The sequence below is a fragment of the Oncorhynchus kisutch genome, linkage group LG23 (assembly GCF_002021735.2).
Source record: "Oncorhynchus kisutch isolate 150728-3 linkage group LG23, Okis_V2, whole genome shotgun sequence".
Lineage (NCBI taxonomy): Eukaryota > Metazoa > Chordata > Actinopteri > Salmoniformes > Salmonidae > Oncorhynchus > Oncorhynchus kisutch.
This window is the reverse complement of record NC_034196.2, coordinates 46770239-46786052: the sequence shown is the minus strand read 5'-3', so window position 1 is coordinate 46786052 and position 15814 is coordinate 46770239. Positions and strand designations below refer to the sequence as shown.

General features: G+C 43.0%; 2 protein-coding genes across 12 annotated transcripts in view; one reads left to right on the top strand and one right to left on the bottom strand.

Moving 5' to 3' along the window:
* Positions 1 to 383: 383 nt before the first annotated feature.
* On the bottom strand, positions 384 to 8264 carry LOC109883136 (E3 ubiquitin-protein ligase RNF170). Of its 5 annotated transcripts, none has more exons than XM_020475186.2 (8): positions 8153 to 8264; positions 4899 to 5065; positions 4613 to 4691; positions 3535 to 3646; positions 3310 to 3383; positions 2931 to 3062; positions 831 to 1994; positions 384 to 473 (listed from the first exon to the last, which is right to left on the bottom strand). In XM_020475186.2, exons 2-7 carry the CDS (start codon positions 5039 to 5041, stop codon positions 1725 to 1727), a joined length of 810 nt encoding a protein of 269 aa, XP_020330775.1. In that variant the 5' UTR covers positions 5042 to 5065; positions 8153 to 8264; the 3' UTR covers positions 384 to 473; positions 831 to 1724. The 5 variants fall into 5 exon arrangements, with proteins under 5 accessions (XP_020330775.1, XP_020330772.1, XP_020330774.1 ...); XM_020475183.2 differs by lacking the exon at positions 8153 to 8264 and adding an exon at positions 7943 to 8028; XM_020475185.2 differs by lacking the exon at positions 8153 to 8264 and adding an exon at positions 7854 to 7917.
* The window catches only part of LOC109883135 (protein Hook homolog 3-like), a 77765-nt gene continuing 70207 nt past the window's right edge, over positions 8257 to 15814 (top strand). For 5 of the 7 annotated variants that reach the window (XR_004204942.1, XR_004204941.1, XR_004204940.1 and 2 more), the window contains exon 1: positions 8474 to 8587. Coding sequence is in view for 4 of the 7 variants with exons in the window: in XM_031802285.1 (XP_031658145.1) it covers positions 8531 to 8587 (57 nt within the window). In the remaining 3 variants the exon portion in view is untranslated. Of the gene's footprint in view, positions 8588 to 15814 lie in introns of all 7 variants that reach the window. The other 2 variants (XM_031802286.1, XM_031802287.1) reach the window with 2 other exon arrangements.

Genomic DNA, 15814 nt, shown 5'->3' with positions numbered 1-15814 from the left:
GTTGACCAGTCAATTAGTTAAATTAATAAATGAGTTGACCAGTCAATTTGTTAAATGAGTTAACTAGTCAATTAGTTAAATGAATAAATTAGTTGACCAGTCAATTAGTTAAATTAATAAATTAGTTAACCAGTCAATTAGTTAAATTAATAAATGAGTTGACCAGTCAATTTGTTAAATGAGTTAGTCAATTAGTTAAATGAATAAATTAGTTGACCAGTCAATTAGTTAAATTAATACATGAGTTAACCAGTCATGCTGCAGTACAGCCATGTGTACAAAAGACAAGATTCAATTCAGCTGCCATTATTTTGCTAATTAAAACCAGTCCATATTTTCAATACATTAAACTATTTTTGTTCCGATAATAAAACACAACGATAAACATATATATTTTTTTATGGGCAGTTACTGCAGACAGGACTCTGGTAACGTATCCAGGGAACGGGAGATTCGACATTTTGATGTGCGACCTGTCAAAAGAGAAAACAAAACTGAATTATCACATACATTTTTTTGTCTCTTCAGAAAATGTTCAGCCATCTTGTATTATTCACCACATGAGGAAGTTGGAACTTAAAATCCTTAGATTGCTAACTCTAAATATGATATTGTTGATATGTTGGCTAATTGACTAAAATCACTCAAATTTTTAAGTCCAATGTCCTCCAATTTTCCTTAGATTCCAGCACTACGCCTAAAGTTACTTAAAGCCTATTCACTACAAAATTGGAGCTCTCTCCTCCGAGGCAAATCAAAACCATACTAACTCAAGTTGTAAAGTGGTGCCATGAACTCAACCTTAAGAGGAGAAAAATAAATATACTCACAAAAAATCAGTGACTCCTCTCCGTAACTAGAAGAGTAGTTGCCTTGAAATTGTATTTTTACTCCCCCAACGGTCATACGCTTGTGCTTCTCAGAATGCGTGGCTCCCTCCTCCCTATGCAGTGGGGAGAGGAAGCTAGAGAGCAGTCGACAGCGAAACAGGAACAGGTAGATACTTTGATAGCAGGAATAAACTAAATTCATAGGCTATTACTGTTGACCAAATAAATGTTTTTTTTAGAACAAATCGACAGGAATGTGTAGCAAAAATAACAAAAAATGTCCAACAACATAATAGGAATGCAATGTCAGTAATTATCAGTTTATTGTCCCAGCCCCTCTCTCTTTCACTTTCACACACACACACACACACACACACACACACACACACACACACACACACACACACACACACACACACACACACACACACACACACACACACACACACACACACACACACACACACACTTTAGATTAGCATATTCAATAGGATTACATCAACTGATGAAATAACAACCTGCCAATAACAAACATTTTGCCAACAGACCCGTTAACTAGTCCCCACACTTCTGCATGATGGAACTCCAGTCCAAAGCAACAGAGCACTCTCACTGTGTCTTTGACCTGAAGCTAAGCGATGATCAGTAACTATGTCAATAGCATATATTGTCCTCCTGCATCACAATCACATTTCCCCGCAGCCGAACTGAACGGGTGTCATCATCCTGCCAGTCTCTGGGTCACCACCTCTCTCCATCACCTCTCTCCATCACGCTGCCAGTCTCTGGGTCACCACCTCTCTCCATCATCCTGCCAGTCTCTGGGTCACCACCTCTCTCCATCACGCTGCCAGTCTCTGGGTCACCACCTCTCTCCATCACCACCTCTCTCCATCACGCTGCCAGTCTCTGGGTCACCACCTCTCTATACATGATAGAGATATAGATGAACAGAAGCAGGATGATGAAGAAGTCATCCAGGAAGCCTAGCAGACCGAACAGAGCCTCGGGGATGAAGTCCAGAGGGGAGATCAGGTAGGTCAGAGCCCCGATCAGACACAGCAGGATACGGATACGAAACATCCAGAACAGGCCCCCTACGGAGAACATCTCCCTGAAGAGGTGGCGCAGCAACGTGGGGACGTCACGCAGCCGGTCCATCAGCTGAGATGGGAGAAAAGGATTTAGTGTAATGCACGACATTAATACTAAGGATGTGACAAACGGACAATTTCTCTTCACGTTTTAAACTGACATTTTCTTATATTATCGGTTTCCCATTAAAGCGTATGTGAATTCACAATGCAGCTGTGCTACTGCCAACAACGTTTAGAGTCGGTCTCTTTCAGATGGTTAAGCATTGCACCAGTACTACCATTACTGTATGTGAATTCCATCTCAAAAGGGTAGCATTTAACTTCTCAAAGTCATACAGGACTTCACGGCTGTCGCTTGCCTTTCTCTGACATTTTCCTAACTGTTAACGACGATTTCGTAGTTGTGGAGAGTCGACTCCAAAATCATTGACTCCTCGACTCCTGGTGTCGACTCCCATTTCTGAGTGTCAAGATTCGAGTCGGCTAGGAATGGACTCCTAAAGATTCAGTGTTTTTGGAACGTAGGAGACTGGTTAGTTTCCGTACTTCCGAGAACACAAACACATGGAGCTAGCTTGGGACGGAGAGAGAGGGACACAGTACAGGCAGGTCAGCCAACATGCAGACCGAGTCAGAACCGTGCACTAGGCCCATCTATCTGCAATCTAAAGCTCACAATGCATCGCAATTTCTTGACTTGCAACATCTCACAACTTCAGTGAAGCCTATCATCAATTAATAGGCTATTGAGATGGGATTCAGCGTCTGAGAAACAAGCCCAAAGCATTTCAATGTGAGGAGTATCTGCCTCTGCGGCCAACTCTGCTTTCAATAAATATCGATTTATCTATTCCGCAGGGAGAGAATTGACCCTCACATACACGTATCAATCACTCAGACAACCTGTCTCTGACTGCATAAGACAAAGTAAGCATTTCACTAAGATCTAGACCTGTTGTATTCTGCGCATGTGACAAATAAACATTGGATTTGAAATACATACCGATCTGGGTTGTCCTGAGAACCTGCGGTTGTAGTCACCGAGATCCCGGAGGATGAGGAGCGGTTCAACTGTTCCATCCTGTACCTGCTGAGGGGTGGCATGCTCATGAAAGAGAGGGAACAGCAGGGTCACCTGTTCACATAGTGTAGAGGGGTCAGGGTAGAGGGGTCAGGGTAGAGGGGTCAGTGCACCAAGAACAACTGCAGTACAATAACTGTCTTGAAAATGTTATTTTCCTTTTATTTAAGAATCAAAATGAGAACATAGCAAGAGTATAGTAGCAACTTCAGCACTATGTACGAGTAGTATTACTATGTGCATGATGATACATGTATTGACAGTAAACACAAGTTATAATGGGTATTTGAAGACGTCTTACCATTTGTCTGCAGATGGGACAGTTGATAGCACCAAGCCATGTCCCATATCGCCAATATGCAATTATACAAGAACCTTGAAAATACAACAAAAATGTGTTAATATCCACTGAATGCATCTATCCAACGGCTATATCAGTTTTATTGTAGCTAGTTCAGATTCCTTCGTTTTAGTTGAAATGACAGAGCACGACAGACCCTAATGACGTATTTAAACACACACTAACCACAGAAGAGATGTCCACAGTTGGTTTCCACAGGCAGCACGGCCTGCTGTAGACACACTGGACAGGACATGTCTGTATAGAACTGCTGCCTGGGCTCTGTTGGTTCACCTTCCTGAGAGAAGAGAGAGAGAGAGGGGGAAGAGAGAGAGAGAGAGAGAGGGGGAAGAGACAGAGAGGGAAGAGAGAGAGAGAGAGAGAGAGAGAGGGGGAAGAGAGAGAGGGAAGAGAGAGAGAGAGAGGGGGAAGAGAGAGGGAAGAGAGAGAGAGAGAGGGGGAAGAGAGAGGGAAGAGAGAGAGGGAGAGAGAGAGAGGGGGGGGGAAGAGAGAGAGAGAGAGAGGGGGAAGAGAGAGAGGGAAGAGAGAGAGAGAGAGAGGGAAGAGAGAGAGGGAAGAGACAGAGAGGGAAGAGAGAGAGAGAGAGGGGGAAGAGACAGAGAGGGAAGAGAGAGACAGAGAGAGAGGGAAGAGACAGAGAGGGAAGAGAGAGAGGGAGAGAGAGGGGGGGAAGAGACAGAGAGGGAAGAGAGAGAGAGAGAGAGAGGGGGGGAAGAGACAGAGAGGGAAGAGAGAGAGAGAGAGAGAGAGAGGGGGGGAAGAGACAGAGAGGGAAGAGAGAGAGAGAGAGAGGGGGGGAAGAGACAGAGAGGGAAGAGAGAGAGAGAGAGAGAGAGAGAGAGAGAAGAGAGAGAGAGAGAGAGAGAGAAAGAGACAGAGGGAAGAGAGAGAGAAGAGACCGAGGGAAGAGAGAGAGAAGAGACAGAGGGAAGAGAGAGACAGAGAAGAGACAGAGAGAGAAGAGAGATGAAAGAGAGAGAGGGGGGAAGAGAGAGGAGAGAGGGAGAGAGAGAGGGGGGGGAAGAGAGAGAGAGGGAGAGAGAGAGGGAGAGAGAGAGAGAGAGAGAGTATTGCACTTTTGAGGGAGAGCTAGTAAATTAAGCATTTCACAGCACCGTTTACACCCTGTATCCTGTAAAACTTTGATTGGAGATGATTATTATTTAAAGGGTGTTGTGTGATACTTCCAAGGAGAAGGAAGTCACAACACGCTGGACACGGGAGCATTGTAACATCTTCTCACCTGCGAGTCAGACTGCAGGTGCTGTCGGACGGCACGAACATGTTCCTGGTTCTCTGGGTGGATGTTCTGCTGCTCATTTCTGCAGGTCCACGTGAGTAGAATGAAGAAAGAAAAAAAAAACTCTTTCAGGATATTAGAAAACAACTTACTAACAAGAACGTTCCCTGGCATATCAGTTAAAAACAAAAACAGGAAACTCAAAACATTTAAAAATAAATCTAAATAACTGGTTTATTTAAAACATCACCATTCCCATAGGCTGTGAATAGAAGTACAATAGGCCTACCTGCAGAGCAGAGTTACCAGTCCACACAAGAACGTGACACTGAGAACGACCACAAACAAGACCGGGTTGCTGACTCCTTCTATGATTGAGTCTTCAACTTGCAGCAAATAGTCCACCTCCCCATTTCCATTGTTTTCATCCATGCCACTTAATCATATCCTACAGACCTGGAACAGAGAGTACATGTCGGCCATTCTGCCATTGGACATTCCCTTTTAGCTTTCTGAGGGGAAATGCCCCTTCTAAAACGCAAATATGCACCGCTCACACGCGATACAGTTTTGGAAACATTTGAAACTTAAAAGTATCTCACTTATGAGAAAGTTATCAAAACACAAAATATATACTTAGTGTAGGTAGTTTAGGAAAGTTGCAGCCGGTTGAATTTTTGAGAAACGGAGGAAATAAGGAATAGTCCAATGAAAAGAGAGTGCAAAGTGAGAGGTCTCATTTCCGAGGTCGCAACTTTGTATCTTTTGTATTTGAAAGATTCTTTCACCAGTCAAAGTTTTTTATTTTTTTAAACTATTTTCTAAAATTGTAGAATAATAGTGAAGACATCAAAACTATGAAATAACACACATGGAATCATGTAATATAAAAATAAAAAGTTAAAACAAAATATATTTTATATTTGAGATTCTTCAAAGTAGCCACCCTTTGCCTTGATGACAGCGTCGCACACTCTTGGCATTCTCTCAACCAGCTTCACCAAGTAGTCACCTGGAATGCAATTCAATTTACAGGTTTGCCATGCGTAAAAATGTTAATTTGTGGAATTTCTTCCTTTCTTAATGCGTTTGAGCCAATCAGTTGTGTTGTGACAAGGTAGGGGTGGTATACAGAAGATAGCCCTATTTGGTGAAAGACCAAGTAAATATTATGGCAAGAACAGAACAAATAAGCAAAGAGAAACAAGAGTCCATCATTACTTTAAAACATAAAGGTCTGTCAGTGCGGAACATTTCAAGAACTTTGAAAGTTTCTTCAAGAGCAGTCGCTAAAACCATCCAGCACTATGATGAAACTGTCTCTCATGAGGACCGCCACAGGAAAGGAAGACCCAGAGTTACCTCTGCTGCAGAGGATAAGTTCATGGGAGTTAACTGCACCTCAGATTGCAGCCCAAATAAATGCTTCACAGAGTTCAAGTAAGATACATCTCAACATCAACTGTTCAGATGAGACTGCGTGAATCAGGCCTTCATGGTCGAATTACTGCAAAGAAACCACTAGTAAAGGACACCAATAATAAGAAAAGACTCACTTGTGCCAAAAAATACAAGCATTGGACATTAGACAGGTGGAAATCTGTCTAAATTTGAGATTTTTGGTTCCAACCACCATGTCTTTGTGAGACGCAGAGTAGGTGAACGGATAATCTCTGCATGTGTGGTTCCCACCTTGAAGCATGGAGGTGGTGGTGCTTTGCTGGTGACACGGTCCTGTGATTTATTTAGAATTCAAGGCACACTTAACACAGCATGGCTACCACATCATTCTGCAGCGATATGCCATCCCATCTGGTTTGCACATTTATTTATTTTTTTTTAACTTGGCAAGCCAGTTAAGAACAAATTATTATTTACAATTACAACCTACCAGGGAACAGTGGGTTAACTGCCTTGTTCAAGTGCAGAACGGCAGATTTCTTACTTTGTCAGCTCGCGGATTCGATCCAGCAACCTTTCGGTTACTGGGACTAACATTTGTTTTTCAACAGGACAATGACCCAACACACCTCCAGGCTATGTAAGGGCTATTTGACCAAGAAGGAGAGTGATGGAGTGCTCCATCAGATGACCTGGCCTCCACAATCACCCGACCTCAACCCAATTCAGATGGTTTGGGATGAGTTAGACAACAGAGTGAAGGAAAAGCAGCCAACAAGTGGTCAGCATATGTAGGAGCTCCTTCAAGACTGTTGGAAAAACATTCCTCACAAAGCTGGTTGAGAGAATGCCAAGAGTGTGCAAAGCTGTCAAGGCAAATGGTGACTATAAAAGATATTGATTTGTTTAACACTTTTTTGGTTACTACATGATTCTATGTGTTATTTCATAGTTTTGATATCTTCACTATTATTCTACAATGTATAAAATTGTCTAAATAAATAAACCCTTGAATGAATAGATGTGTCCAAACATTTGACTGGTACTGTATATGAAAGTGAAAAGGTGCATAACGTAGAAATCGCTCCGCCATTTCCTGGTTGCAAAGACAATCTAAACAGTTCGCCTGTGACAAGCTACACAGTGTAGAGAACCATTTAAAACGCTGTGAAATAGCTTGTCCTTTAAAATAAAAAAGTATTTTCAGCCGGTGTACAAAAACCAAAAGTAAAAAGACCCAGAAAAGTAACGTATAGTTACCATAGTTACCATATAGTTACCATAGAAATAGCGCACATATAACATATCAACCGCTTCTTAGACCTGCGTTCAACCACAACGACTGATCAATAACTTACATGTCTATATGAATTTGGTCTGGTCACCCCAAAAAAATTACATATCGCTAGCGAGAATTAATACATTTTTTATACCCTGAAATAGAGCGTGGATATTGTAGTTAATTGATTGAACTGTGGTCCATACCTTCAGTTGAGAACTCAAGGGCTAGCTACAGACCATACAACACAGAGGTATAGTTACATGTCAATTATATCTAAATGTAACTAGCTACATACAATACAACATAGAGGTATAGTTACATGTCAATTATACTCTAAATGTAACTAGCTACAGACCATACAACACAGAGGTATAGTTACATGTCAATTATATCTAAATGTAACTAGCTACATACAATACAACATAGAGGTATAGTTACATGTCAAGTATATCTAAATGTAACTAGCTACAGACCATACAACACAGAGGTATAGTTACATGTCAATTATATCTAAATGTAACTAGCTACGCTACAGACCATACAACACAGAGGTATAGTTACATGTCAATTATATCTGTCGCATGTTTTAACTATGGACAATAAGACTGCAAATAGGGTAAAATACATCTGTTACAAGCTAAAAGTCTCACCCTTTTAATTAGTTGCTCCACTTTCATGTTCTTACATGGGTCCTTTTTTCTAGCCTACGTAGCTTTGGCGTCCTAAGCACTGCCTGCACTAAATCCAACCCAATGTATTTATTCAAATGTTCATGGAATAAGTTATTATATATTTATTTGTGCTTTTTTGTATATGCTTATGATTATTTAATGATTGAGAGGGATTCAGAATTTACTAACTTTGATAAAAGACGGTTGATCTTATTCAGGCTCGGAGCTTCGGTCCAAAAAAGGGTGGCATCTTTTTCCCCCAGCTGGTTGGAAAAAAGCTTGACAGAAAGGATAGACCGGTGGATGTGTCTCAACGTGACTGTTTACTGATAAAACAACCTTTTTATATTCGACGCTGTATGTATTTCTATACGTGAAAAGAGGCGGTGGGACCGTATCTATCCTGTCGGGAAACCGAGTAGCGTTTTTCGTCGAAATAAATCCTCGTTTTGTTTAATCCAGTTGATCAGACGTGTTGTTGATTTCATCTCGCCGAGCCGACTGTCTAGTCATTTTTTTCTGATAAATAAGAGCGATCTCTGTGGATTAAATTGAACTACAAATACGATGAGTACCTTGAATTCTGTGGATCGAGTTGAACTGTGCGACAGCCTTTTAACATGGGTACGTATCAAATGTATTATCTTTGGTCGCTGATAATAATTCAACTCGGATTTGATGAACAATTGTGAGACGAAATTGAACTAACTAGATTGCGTTGTAATGCCAAACGTAGTCGTCTAGCGAAGCCCAACCCGAGTTTTCAGGAGCCCAAGGCGGCTCTACAGCCGGTCCCTTTGGGTTCTCAGTTGATGATGGTACTGCGGACAGATGACTCCATGTGAGCTCTGTTTTAACGTTTAGAAACGTTAATAATCATCGCTTGTGATATGGGGTTAGAAACATAAATACATCTACGTTCACATCAAATCCAAAATAATTTCACAATGCCAAAAAAAGTATATATATATATACACTTACTGTACACTGTTTATTTTTTAAATTTATTTTTATTTTTACCGGGATTAACACAGTTGCAGCCGAAAGTATTCTTCAATTAGAGCACTTTTCTGGTGTATTGTCTTCGGTTACACACAGGTGTTCAGAGACTCGGATACATAATTAGCACAGTATTCACCTCTGTCTTCCGTAAACAAGCGTTGTAACATATGGTTGGTGATGCTATCAGGGATCCTTGGGACGTCCCTAACCTTAACTCTAACCATAATCCTTACCTTAACCATAACCTTAACTCTTACCTTAGTGGCACTCCAGTCTCATTTTCACCTAATTTAACCATCGACATTAAAACCAGTACATAGTGATAGCGTTTAGGGCTGGGTGGTATACCGTATTTTACGATATACCAGTATTGATGCACGGACCGGTTTGAGTTTTTAATTGACCTAATATAATGGTATTTGCTTTGTTAAAGGTGATTCGCTTTGTGTAACGTCCAATAGGTATCGTTTACTACGCTACTTAAGTCATCTCATCTCTCTTGAGTCTCTCAAGGTGTGCATTTGTTGTTCCTTGACCAGGAGTCTCTAGTGTTCAGTCTGCATGTTCAATGCAGCACATGCTCTTATGTGCACTATGTTGATGTCAACGATGCTGTTTTTACTTTGTCTCTGAATATAAATCCACTAGCACTTTATATGACACTATTAGTTTGGGGGGGGGGGTATCTGTATCTGTCAGTATCTGGTGTGGCCACCAGCTGCATTAAGTACTGCAGTGCATCTCCTTCCTCATGGACTGCACCAGATTTGCCAGTTCTTGCTGTGAGATGTTACCCCACTCTTCCACCAAGGCACCTGCAAGTTCCCAGACATTTCTGAGAGGAATGGCCCTAGCCCTCACCCTCCGATCCAACAGGTCCTAGACGTGCTCAATGGGATTGAGATCCGGGCTCTTCTTTGGCCATGGCAGAATGAGGGAGGAGGATGTCTTCCCTGTAACGCACAGCGTTGAGATTGCCTGCAATAACAACAAGCTCAGTCCGATGATGCTGTGACACACAGCCCCAGACCATGACGGGCCCTCCAAATCGATCCCGCTCCAGAGTACAGGCCTCGGTGTAACGCTCATTCCTTCGACAGATAAACGCGAATCCAACCTTCACCCCTGGTGAGACACTTTTTGCCAGTCCTGTCTGGTCGAGCGACGGTGGGTTTGTGCCCATAGGCAACGTTGTTGTCGGTGATGTCTGGTGAGGACCTGCCTTACAACAGGCCTACAAGCCCCCTCTCAGCCTATTGCGGACAGTCTGAGCACTGACTGGAGGGGTTGTGCGTTCCTGGTGTAACTCAGGCAGTTGTTGTTGACATCCTGTACCTGTGCTGCAGGTGTGATGTTCAGATGTACAAATCCTGTACAGGTGTTGTTACACGTGGTCTGCCACTGCGAGGACGATCAGCTGTCCGCCCTGTCTCCCTGTAGCGCTGTCAACTGCAAGGATGATCGATGGTTCATGAAGTCAGAAGTATTTGAATTTGAAGTGCGCCGTATTGGGGCTGGTGGTGCTTTCTAGACAACTGGTGGCGCTTTCTAGACAGCTGGTGGCGCTTTCTAGACAGCTGGTGGCGCTTTCTAGACAGCTGGTGGCGCTTTCTAGACCGCTGGTGGCGCTTTCTAGACAGCTGGTGGCGCTTTCTAGACAGCTGGTGGCGCTTTCTAGACAGCTGGTGGCGCTTTCTAGACAGCTGGTGGCGCTTTCTAGACAGCTGGTGGCGCTTTCTAGACAGCTGGTGGCGCTTTCTAGACAGCTGGTGGCGCTTTCTAGGCAGCTGGTGGTGCTTTCTAGACAGCTGGTGGTGCTTTCTAGACAGCTGGTGGTGCTTTCTAGACAGCTGGTGGTGCTTTCTAGACAACTGTAAACTCTCGGGGGTCGAAAAACAAGGTAAAATCATAACTTCGCAAAACATCCTCTTGCTCTGCAGGAAACGTGTTGTGATCCAGGAGGGCATTCTCTGCTGTTACCAAGAGACGCTAACCACTTAGCTAGCTAGATAGCTAACCACTTAGCTAGCTAGATAGCTAACCACTTAGCTAGCTAGATAACTAACCACTTAGCTAGCTAGATAACTAACCACTTAGCTAGCTAGATAACTAACCACTTAGCTAGCTAGATAACTAACCACTTAGCTAGCTAGATAACTAACCACTTAGCTAGCTAGATAACTAACCACTTAGCTAGCTAGATAACTAACCACTTAGCTAGCTAGATAACTAACCACTTAGCTAGCTAGATAACTAACCACTTAGCTAGCTAGATAACGAGCTACTAAATGAGCAAACCAAATGCAGCATTTAGCACATTTTAGACAGTTAACTTAATAGTTATGAGATATCTAGCTGGCCAACATTGAGTTGTGAATTCCATACTGTAACTAGATTCATTGGTCCGTGCTGCACAACAGTGAGTGACTCACAAGGCTCCGGTTTTCTCTGGTTGTGAGCTTGTAAACAAACGCCACGTGACTGTGATCTTACCTGTAAGCTTAATGTGACAGGTGATATGAAGAATGCAATCTGCTTTATCTCCTAAAGTTATTCACTGAAAAGTAGCTACAAATATTCCACTGTATTTTTATTTGTTTTTTAAACTTAAAATAAATAGTTTTTGACGGTAATGAAAAACCATCCCGTGTCTATTTCCATCACAAACAGATGGTAAGAATAGTCTCCTCGAGTCCCCAGGGGACTCTTTGGAGGTTATTTTTTACACGGACAGGTTTTATTTTTATTTTTTAAAGATTAGAAGATGAATTAGGATTTGATCCGTCGGAGTTGGCTTTATTTCATAAGAAGGTCGAAGGATCTTGTACCAGTTCATGTTTCTCGGAGTGGACATTGTTTATGAGGTGGCGGTGGGATTCTGCTCTGCTGACCAGTGTTCCTGGCGCAACCTTAGCCTCTGTTAGTACACAGAGTCACGGGCAGGGTAGGGTTTCCTAACTAGCATGTGAGGGCTACATTTAAAAACCCAACAGCAGCTTTGTCAACATCAACTGTGACGGGTCTTCTAGCCAGGCCAGCTGGCGGTCACTCATCGCCTCTATGCTACTCCACAGAGACCGTTATGTATTCAAATACACAATATTATTCAACTAATCACTGACCACCAAAACATAAGCAGCAAATTATCTTCTTTATCACATAAAACGATTACGGTTCATAAGCTGGTTTAGTTCAGTAATATTTATTTGACCAAGTCGCCAGAATTTCATTCAGTAGCTGTGGAAGGTTTGAAAGTGGCAGTTGAGTTTGACATTTAGTTAATTGTTCTCCCTCCTCACGCAAAGCTATTTTTCATAAGTAGCAGTACAGAGAGAGGTGTGTGTGTGTGTGTGTGTGTGTGAACAGCCTAGCTAACGGCCCTGACGATTGTCACATCTGATAGATCAGGATTAGGGTTACGCCTTAACACATCTCTCATAAGCACATCATCTGCACAGTACACACATGAAATGTAAGAGATGTTCACACGGTAGTCAATTCTCTGTCTGATCTGTTTACTGTATCTTTCCTGTCTTTTTAAATGACTGTTGTAACTGCAGTTTAATGCAACCTTAGTTGATTACACATCACCTTGATGGCTTTGATTTGTGGGAAACTATGAAAAGGGCTGCCTAAGCAAAAGAAAACTAGTCTTTTTCAAGCCTGTCTAATTGTCAAAGGAAGGTAGTGGTAAAATGACAACCCGCTCTGTGACTTCAAACGACCAGAGAAGGATGCAGCAAGTAGAGAATGTGTCTAAATGTCTGCAGGTATTTTCTTCTCAAATATAAACAACCAATATTTAGGTGAACCTTCCTACATTTCCAAGCCTGGAGTACCAGCCTGCAGTGACACTCTGACCAGGGTTGCAGCAGTAGTCCTACTCTGATCAGGGTTGCAGCAGTATTCCTACTCTGATCAGGGTTGCAGCAGTATTCCTACTCTGATCAGGGTTGCAGCAGTATTCCTACTCTGATCAGGGTTGCAGCTATAGACCTCTACTCTGATCAGGGTTGCAGCAGTATTCCTACTCTGATCAGGGTTGCAGCAGTATTCCTACTCTGATCAGGGTTGCAGCAGTATTCCTACTCTGATCAGGGTTGCAGCAATAGACCTCTACTCTGATCAGGGTTGCAGCTATAGACCTCTACTCTGATCAGGGTTGCAGCAGTATTCCTACTCTGATCAGGGTTGCAGCAGTATTCCTACTCTGATCAGGGTTGCAGCAATAGACCTCTGCTCTGATCAGGGTTGCAGCTATAGACCTCTACTCTGATCAGGGTTGCAGCTATAGACCTCTACTCTGATCAGGGTTGCAGCAGTAGTCCTACTCTGATCAGGGTTGCAGCTATAGACCTCTACTCTGATCAGGGTTGCAGCTATAGACCTCTACTCTGATCAGGGTTGCAGCTATAGACCTCTACTCTGATCAGGGTTGCAGCAGTATTCCTACTCTGATCAGGGTTGCAGCAGTATTCCTACTCTGATCAGGGTTGCAGCAATAGACCTCTGCTCTGATCAGGGTTGCAGCTATAGACCTCTACTCTGATCAGGGTTGCAGCTATAGACCTCTACTCTGATCAGGGTTGCAGCAGTAGTCCTACTCTGATCAGGGTTGCAGCTATAGACCTCTACTCTGATCAGGGTTGCAGCTATAGACCTCTACTCTGATCAGGGTTGCAGCAGAAGTCCTACTCTGATCAGGGTTGCAGCTATAGACCTCTACTCTGATCAGGGTTGCAGCTATAGATCTCTACTCTGATCAGGGTTGCAGCTATAGACCTCTACTCTGATCAGGGTTGCAGCTATAGACCTCTACTCTGATCAGGGTTGCAGCAGAAGTCCTACTCTGATCAGGGTTGCAGCTATAGACCTCTACTCTGATCAGGGTTGCAGCTATAGACCTCTACTCTGATCAGGGTTGCAGCTATAGACCTCTACTCTGATCAGGGTTGCAGCTATAGACCTCTACTCTGATCAGGGTTGCAGCTATAGACCTCTACTCTGATCAGGGTTGCAGCTGTAGACCTCTACTCTGATCAGGGTCGCAGCTGTAGACCTCTACTCTGATCAGGGTTGCAGCTATAGACCTCTACTCTGATCAGGGTTGCAGCTATAGACCTCTATTCTGATCAGGGTTGCAGCTATAGACCTCTATTCTGATCAGGGTTGCAGCTATAGACCTCTATTCTGATCAGGGTTGCAGCTATAGACCTCTACTCTGATCAGGGTTGCAGCTATAGACCTCTACTCTGATCAGGGTTGCAGCTATAGACCTCTACTCTGATCAGGGTTGCAGCTATAGACCTCTACTCTGATCAGGGTTGCAGCTATAGACCTCTACTCTGATCAGGGTTGCAGCTATAGACCTCTACTCTGATCAGGGTTGCAGCTATAGACCTCTACTCTGATCAGGGTTGCAGCTATAGACCTCTACTCTGATCAGGGTTGCAGCTATAGATCTCTACTCTGATCAGGGTTGCAGCTATAGACCTCTACTCTGATCAGGGTTGCAGCTATAGACCTCTACTCTGATCAGGGTTGCAGCTATAGATCTCTACTCTGATCAGGGTTGCAGCTATAGACCTCTACTCTGATCAGGGTTGCAGCAGTAGTCCTACTCTGATCAGGGTTGCAGCTATAGACCTCTACTCTGATCAGGGTTGCAGCTATAGACCTCTACTCTGATCAGGGTTGCAGCTATAGACCTCTACTCTGATCAGGGTTGCAGCTATAGACCTCTATTCTGATCAGGGTTGCAAGCAGTAGTCCTACTCTGATCAGGGTTGCAAGCAGTAGTCCTACTCTGATCAGGGTTGCAGCAGTAGTCCTATTCTGATCAGGGTTGCAAGCAGTAGTCCTACTCTGATCAGGGTTGCAGCTGTAGGTCACCACACATCCTTGGTGGTGAGGTAAGTCTGTAGACTATTTATAGCTCTTAACCTTAGTGTGCCTGTACAGCAGGATTCAGTGATATACGCTTGGTATTTTAATGTAAAACAGCCTAAACATAGCCTATAACATTAAATATTAGCCTCAAAGGCTAACCTACCCTTTTACTAGGAAGTAATAATAATATATTTAGTTTATATAGCCCTTTTCATTATACAGATCATCCCAAAAACACTCAACTGAACAGAAGTACATGTAGTTCTTGGGTTGGTCAATGGTCTCGGTCCCAAAAGGCTCTCCTGGAGGTCAGTCATGTAGGAAATAACCTCCCCGTTGGAGACATTCAGTTCAGGACAGAGGTGAGTCTGTCTTTATGTGTGACTAATTATGGTGTTGACCATGGCACCATCCATGTCTTGTACCTCTCCTCTGCTGAGTTCAGTCTGTTTATTTAGAGTGACAACACTGCTGGGTCATCAGAAGGGCATGGATGACTGTTATCAGCATAGAGAGAGAGGTCATCCCTGGAGTATTAACATGTTATCAACATAGAGAGAGAGAGAGGTCATCCCTGGAGTATTAACATGTTATCAACAGAGAGAGAGAGGTCATCCCTGGAGTATTAACATGTTATCAACATAGAGAGGTCATCCCTGGAGTATTAACATGTTATCAACAGAGAGAGAGAGAGGTCATCCCTGGAGTATTAACATGTTATCAACAGAGAGAGAGAGAGAGGTCATCCCTGGAGTATTAACATGTTATCAACATAGAGAGGTCATCCCTGGAGTATTAACATGTTATCAACAGAGAGAGAGAGAGGTCATCCCTGGAGTATTAACATGTTATCAACAGAGAGAGGTCATCCCTGGAGTATTAACATGTTATCAACATAGAGAGAGAGAGAGGTCATCCGTGGAGTATTAACATGTTATCAACAGAGAGAGAGAGAGAGGT

Coding starts and splice junctions, on each gene's coding strand:
- LOC109883136 (XM_020475186.2), bottom strand. CDS start 5,041: ATGGATGAAAACAATGGAAATGGGGAGGTGGACTATTTGCTGCAAGTT. Junction 3,647..4,612: donor ACCTGCAGTCTGACTCGCAG/GTGAGAAGATGT, acceptor CTCTTCTCTCAG/GAAGGTGAACCAACAGAGCC. Junction 3,063..3,309: donor GTCCCATCTGCAGACAAATG/GTAAGACGTCTT, acceptor CTATGTGAACAG/GTGACCCTGCTGTTCCCTCT.